General features: G+C 37.9%; 1 protein-coding gene across 1 annotated transcript; it reads left to right on the top strand.

Annotated features, from left to right (window-relative positions):
- The first annotated feature begins 2,194 nt into the window (after nt 1-2,194).
- On the top strand, nt 2,195-3,130 carry LOC132011690 (olfactory receptor 51G2-like). Its single transcript, XM_059390662.1, has one exon. The coding sequence runs from the start codon at nt 2,195-2,197 to the stop codon at nt 3,128-3,130; it is 936 nt and encodes a 311-aa protein (XP_059246645.1).
- Nucleotides 3,131-6,770: the final 3,640 nt, after the last annotated feature.

Raw genomic sequence — 6,770 nt, 5'->3', positions numbered from 1 at the left:
GTGCAAGAACTTTAGCTACATTTTCTTACATAATCTCTTAAGTAAGGTAATATGGTTCCCAGATTTTATGCTCAAAGAAGTTTACTAATCTGTCCAAAGTGATAGAGATAGAGAATGACAGTTGTCATTAGACTTCCTCTGACTCTAGAAGAGTAACACTGAAAGCACCTGTCTACATCCAATAGACCCATTTTTGGAAGATGGATTATGAATATCCTACGTCAGAGGAGTCTTTAAATTGAAGTAATAGGAGAAAGTGATCTCAGAGGGAAGACTTGGCATATGTGGCCAGGATGAAGTCTCAAGATTTTGAAAGATTTGAGGCAGGGTGTCAAGGAAGAAGAAAATAAGTGTGCTCAACTGTCAACATGATGACAGTTATTGTTCAAGTGATGTTGAAGCAGACCAGAAGTTTGTGACTATAAAAAGCTAGGATAATTAGAGAGGTGTATAAAGACCAGCATTGCCCAATATGTTATGAATAGTATAGTGTATACATCACAGGATGAGGATATGTAAAGCAGTTCTTCTCTTCATTGTTCTCTCTCCAAAAATGCAAGGAAGATGGTAGCAAAGTGGAAAATCTCCTGCGGTCATTGTAGGGGGTGAGGGAATTACTTATTTTTATTATGTCTGTCAGAGAAAACTATGGAATGTAATTGTATTGGTGGAGCAAGATACATTGGGGGTCACATGACTTTTGGAAAAACTGTGACATCAAATATGCTAAGTAGAAAAAGAATTTATGTTTAGTGTCCAAAGTAATGGGAATTGGGTGGCCATAATGTCTAAGTAATTAGTCTTTAGGGATCTTTTCTATAATGCCTCATCTTCCCCAGTCCCTGGTCACTTCTGCCTCTTATGTTCTCTACAGTGCATTCCATCTATTGGGACCTGAGCCCTGGGCACTAAAACTCTAACACTCTTAATATAAAATGTCAGGTGTTCTTTTTGTTATTGTTGTTTTCATTTTTTTAAGAATGCATTTCTGTGTATCCTTGCCCTATTAGGCATCATTCCAAATTTCCTTGAGTAGGAGTAATTTCCCTTTCCACAACTCCCTATGGAACCCAATATACCATTGCTCCCTTGACATGCATGCCTCAAATTTATCCTAATAAAATTAAATTAATCTTACCTGCTAGTTTCACAAGTTCTTCATGAGGTCCTCTTGAATTTTTGCTTGTTTGTTTCAATAGATGACACCACAGTCTACCAAATAATTGAAATTGCCTTGTTTATTTTTTCTTTTTCACATTCCTACCATATGATCATCAACCAGTATCTTTTCTCCCTATGCAACATTTATATCTATTTATCCTTTATCATCCCACATTTTACTTTCATCCACTTTTAAATATTACTATGATAACCTTCTAAAGGATTTCCCTGCCTTCTATTGCCAAACTTTAGTCTATTCTTATCAATGATTCTAGTTTGATGGCAATATAATATAAATGTGGTCATACTGTTTACTTTTTATTAAAATGACTATATTGTGTCTTCTAAGATTAAGTCTAAGTTCTTTATATTTATACACAAATTCCTTCAAAATTCTGGTCCATTTCTATTCAATATTCACTCTGATAACTATCTGAAAATCACCCTATCCTACTGTTTTGCTCAGTGGCATTCATTTACATGTATAATGCTAACATCTTTCTGCATTTACCTGGTTTTCAATCAGCATAGAATAGCCAACAAAGCTTTTTGTTCCCTTTATTTTATATTTGTCATTGAAGGCCTAATTCAAGACTGGGTTCAGATCTTGAATCAGGTCATAAATAAATAAATCTGCCTTCATTAAATCTTCCCTGACATCTCTGGGTCAAGTTAACTTCCTCTTTCTATGTTTTGTAGGCGTTTGTATTAAACTACTACGTTGATTTTAGATCTCTCCATTTACTAGGCTATAAGTATTTGAATTCTGTTTTTATATATTTCTCTACATTTCAGCATTTTTAGCAGTTTTCCTTTTATAAAATATATTCTCAATAAATGTACAGTGATGAAATAGATTAATTGGGAAGATAATAAATGTGGGTGGTAATTATATATAATGAACAAAGGAATGACTAGAAAGACTATGCAGAGCAGCATGCATCAGAGCATTGGTTCTTCTTGCAATATTGACTGTACATGAATTGTTGCAGGTTCTTGTCTTCCCACTTAGATTGAGGGCACCTCCATCACCATGATGTCTGTCTTCAATAGCTCTGTCTTGTACCCTCGCTTCCTCCTGACAGGCTTCTCAGGCCTTGAAAGCAGATATAGCTTGATTTCCATCCCCATCTTTTTGGTTTATGCCGCCTCAATATCGGGAAACATTACCATTCTGTTTATCATCAGAACTGAGCCTTCCCTCCACCAACCAATGTACTACTTTCTATCAATGCTGGCTCTTACTGACCTGGGCCTATCCACAACTACCTTACCTACAATGTTCAGCATCTTCTGGTTCCATGCCCGGGAGATCTCCTTTAATGCTTGCCTGATCCAGATGTACTTCATTCATGTTTTCTCAATTATTGAGTCAGCTGTGCTGTTGGCCATGGCCTTTGACCGCTTGGTAGCAATCCGAGAGCCCCTGCGCTATGTGGCCATTCTAACCAATGGTGTAATCATTGGAATTGGGTTGGCAATTGCTGGAAGGGCCTTGGCTCTGGTCTTTCCAGCTTCCTTCCTCCTAAAGAGGCTTCAATATCATCCTGTCAATATTCTCTCCTACCCATTCTGCCTACACCAGGACCTCATAAAAACAACTGTATCCAGCCGTCAAGTGAGTAGCATCTATGGCCTCATGGTGGTCATTTGCTCCATGGGACTTGATTCACTGCTTCTTCTCCTCTCCTATATCCTCATCCTTGGCACAGTATTGAGTATAGCCTCCAAGACAGAGAGGATGAAAGCCCTCAACACCTGCATCTCCCACATCTGTGCCGTACTCACTTTCTATATACCAATGATTGGGCTCTCTATGATCCGTCGCTATGGGCAGAATGCTTCCCCAATTGTCCATGTGCTCATGGCCAATGTTTACTTGCTGGTCCCACCCCTAATGAACCCCATTGTCTACAGTGTCAAGACCAAGCAAATTCGTGATAGAATCCTCCGGAAATTCAAGAAATAGAAAGTTTAAGTGAGAGAGAACCTAAAAGACATATTTCTTCCCCTTCTCCTTTATATTTATGAGAGTATTTCATATTAATGTTGAATTTTGAATTAAATTTTGCTAATAATATTTTAATTTCAAGTTGATAGATATAAACCTCAATAGCAGTAAAATATGTATTTTCAGTATAGAGAATAAAGACATGGTTTTGTTTTGTCTTTATGTTGACAACTAGGGAATATGGTCACTAAACCTAAGTTAGGTCCTTCTTACCAAAATTATGATTTTTCTTTTAATAATTAGCAATAAATGTTTGGGAAACTAAGAGTCATGAAGTCAACAGTCTAATGAAGTTGTTCATTAACTTTCAGAGGTTCCTCAATTTCTGAAGAATAGATTTTAAGATGGCTTTTGATCTATCAGTTACTGAAAGAGTGCTGTTAGAGCTTCCAAATATGAGTGGATTTTTCTATTTTTCTTCATCATTCTATCAGTTTTTACCTCAGGTATTTTGATTCTCTTTTGTTGGGTGCATAGATATTAAGATTTGTTATGTCTCTTGGAATTCACTTTATTAAATATAATGCCCTTTATCCTTGATAGCTTTTCTCACTTTAAAGATTGTCTTTTCTGAAATTAATATAGCTTCTCTAGTGTTTTTTGTTTGTTTTTACTAATGTTACCATGTTATATCTATCTCCATCCTTTTACTTCAATATATATTTTAGGTGACTAGGTTGCTAAATACTGTATTTTTTAAAATGTTAACAGCTTTCTGAGATATAATTCACCTACATATAATCCATTCAATTAAAGTATGTAATTTGGGGTGCCTGGGTGTTGCAGTGTTAGGTGTCTGACTCTTGATTTCTTCTCAGGTCATGGTCTCAGGGTTGTGAAGATCGAGCCTGACCTTGGGTTCTGGGCTCAGCGAGAAGTCTGCTTGAGATTTTTTCTTCCTCTGCTCTTCCTCCCAACTCATGGGCATGTGTGTGCTTTCTCTCCCTGTATCAAATAAATAAATAAATACATACATAAAGTCTTATTAAAAAATAAAGTATAAGATTCAGTGTTTTAAGATACATTTATAGGGAAACTTTTCAAGATGGCAGAGAAGTAGGAGACTTTAGTTTTGTCTGGTCTCAGGAATTCAGCTAGATAGCTATCAAAACATTCTGAACACCTGTGAACTCAACCAGACACCTAAGAAAAGAATTCCTGCAAGTCTGCAAATAGAAAAGTGATGATTACTTTCTGGAAGAATGACAAGATGGAAAAACTCACCTCAAAAAAGAGAACAAGGGGCAGTAATGACTGCCAGGGACCAAATCAGTACAGATATAAGTAAGATATCAGAACTGGAATTTAGAATGATTATAAAGCCATTAGCTGAGCTTGAAAAAGCAAAGACACTAGAGAATCCCTTTCCAGAGAAATAGAAGAACTGAAATCTAAGCAACTTGAAACCAAAAGGCTATTCATGAGATGCAATTAAAAATGGAGGCTTTAACTCTGGAAAACAGCATGGAGGTTCCTCAAAAAGTTGACAGTAGAGCTACCCTATGACCCAGCAATCATATTACTGGGTATTTACCCTAAAGATACAAATGAACTGATCCGAAGGGGAATGTGCACTGGAATGTTTATAGCAGTAATGTCCACAATAGCCAAACTATGGAAAGAACCTAGATGTCCATCAACGGATGAATGGATAAAGAAGATGTGGTATATATACAATGGAATACTATGCAGCCATAAAAAGAAATGAAATCTTGCGATTTGCAATGATGTGGATGGAACTAGAGGGTATTATGCTGAGTGAAATAAGTCAATCAGAGAAAGACAATTATCATATGATCTCTCTCATATGAGGATTTTGAGATGCAGGACAGGGGGTTGTCAGGGGTAAGAAAGGAAAACTGAAAAAGGATGGGATCAGGAGGGATACACACCATAAGACTCTTTTTTTAAAAAAATGTTTTAAATTTTTATTTTCAGCATAACAGTATTCATTATTTTTGCACCACACCCAGTGCTCCATGCAATCCGTACCCTCTATAATACCCACCACCTAGTACCCCAACCTCCCACCCCCCCGCCACTTCAAACCCCTCAGATTGTTTTTCAGAGTCCATAGTCTCTCATGGTTTACCCCCCTTCCAAATTCCTCCAACGCCCTTCTCCTCTCTAAATCCCCATGTCCTCCATGCTATTTGTTATACTCCACAAATAAGTGAAACCATATGATAATTAACTCTCTCTGCTTGACTGATTTCACTCAGCATAATCTCTTCCAGTCCCGTCCATGTTGCTACAAAAGTTGGGTATTCATCCTTTCTGATGGAGGCTTAATACTCCATAGTGTATAAGGACCACATCTTCCTCATCCATTTGTCCGTTAAAAGGCATCTTGGTTCTTTCCACAGTTGGGCGACCGTGGCAATTGCTGCTATAAACATTGGGTACAGATGGGCCTTCTTTTCACTACATCTGTATCTTTGGGGTAAATATCCAGGAGTGTAACTGCAGGGTCATAGGGAAGCTCTAGTTTTAATTTCTTGAGGAATCTCCACACTGTTTTCAAAAGTGGCTGGACCAACTTGCATTCCCACCAACAGTGGAAGAGGGTTCCCCTTTCTCCACATCCCCTCCAACATATGTTGTTTCCTGTCTTGTTAATATTGACCATTCTAACTGGTGTAAGGTGATATCTCAATGTGGTTTTAATTTGAATCTCCCTGATGGCTAGTGATGATGAACATTTTTTCATGTGTCTGATAGCCATTTGTATGTCTTCATTGGAGAAGTGTCTGTTCATATCTTATGCCCATTTTTTAAAAAAGATTTTATTTATTTGACAGATAGAGATCACAACTAGGCAGAGAGGCAGGCAGAGAGAGAGGAGGAAGCAGGTTTCCTGCGGAGCAGAGAGCCTGATGCGGGGCTCAATCCCAGGACCCTGGGATCATGACCTGAGCTGAAGGCAGAGGCCTTAACCCATTGAGCCACCCAGGGGCCCCCTTTTTGCATTCTTTGATATGATTGTCTGTTTTGTGTGTGTTGAGTTTGAGGAGTTCTTTATAGATCCTGGATATCAACCTTTTGTCTGTACTGTCATTTGCAAATATCTTCTCCCATTTCGTGGGTTGCCTCTTTGTTTTTTTGACTGTTTCCTTTGCTGTGCAGAAGCTTTTGATTTTGATGAAGTCCCCAAAGTTAATTTTCACTTTTGTTTCCTTTGCCTTTGGAGACATATCTTGAAAGAAGTTGCTGTGGCTGATATCGAAGAGATTACTGCCTATGTTCTCCTCTAGGATTCTGATGGATTCCTGTTTCACGTTGAGGTCTTTTCTCCATTTTGAGTTTATCTTTGTGTACGGTGTAAGAGAATGGTCAAGTTTCATTCTTTTACATATAGCTGCCCAGTTTTCCCAGCACCATTTATTGAAAAGACTGTCTTTTTTCCACTGTATATTTTTGTCCTCTTTTGTCGAAGATTATTTGCCCAAAGAGTTGAGGGTCCATATCTGGGATCTCCTGTTCAACATCGTATTAGAAGTCCTAGCAACAGCAATCAGACAACAAAGAGAAATAAAAGGTATCCAAATTGGCAATGAAGAAGTTGAAAGACCCCTCTCCCCTTGCTGAAGGCTTGATT

This window comes from Mustela nigripes, chromosome 1 (genome assembly GCF_022355385.1).
Source record: "Mustela nigripes isolate SB6536 chromosome 1, MUSNIG.SB6536, whole genome shotgun sequence".
Taxonomy (NCBI): Eukaryota; Metazoa; Chordata; class Mammalia; order Carnivora; family Mustelidae; genus Mustela; species Mustela nigripes.
This window is presented reverse-complemented; position numbering and strand designations above follow the sequence as displayed.

Bases quoted from the DNA above. Each gene is read 5' to 3' on its own strand.
- LOC132011690 (XM_059390662.1), top strand. From the start codon at position 2,195: ATGATGTCTGTCTTCAATAGCTCTGTCTTGTACCCTCGCTTCCTCCTG.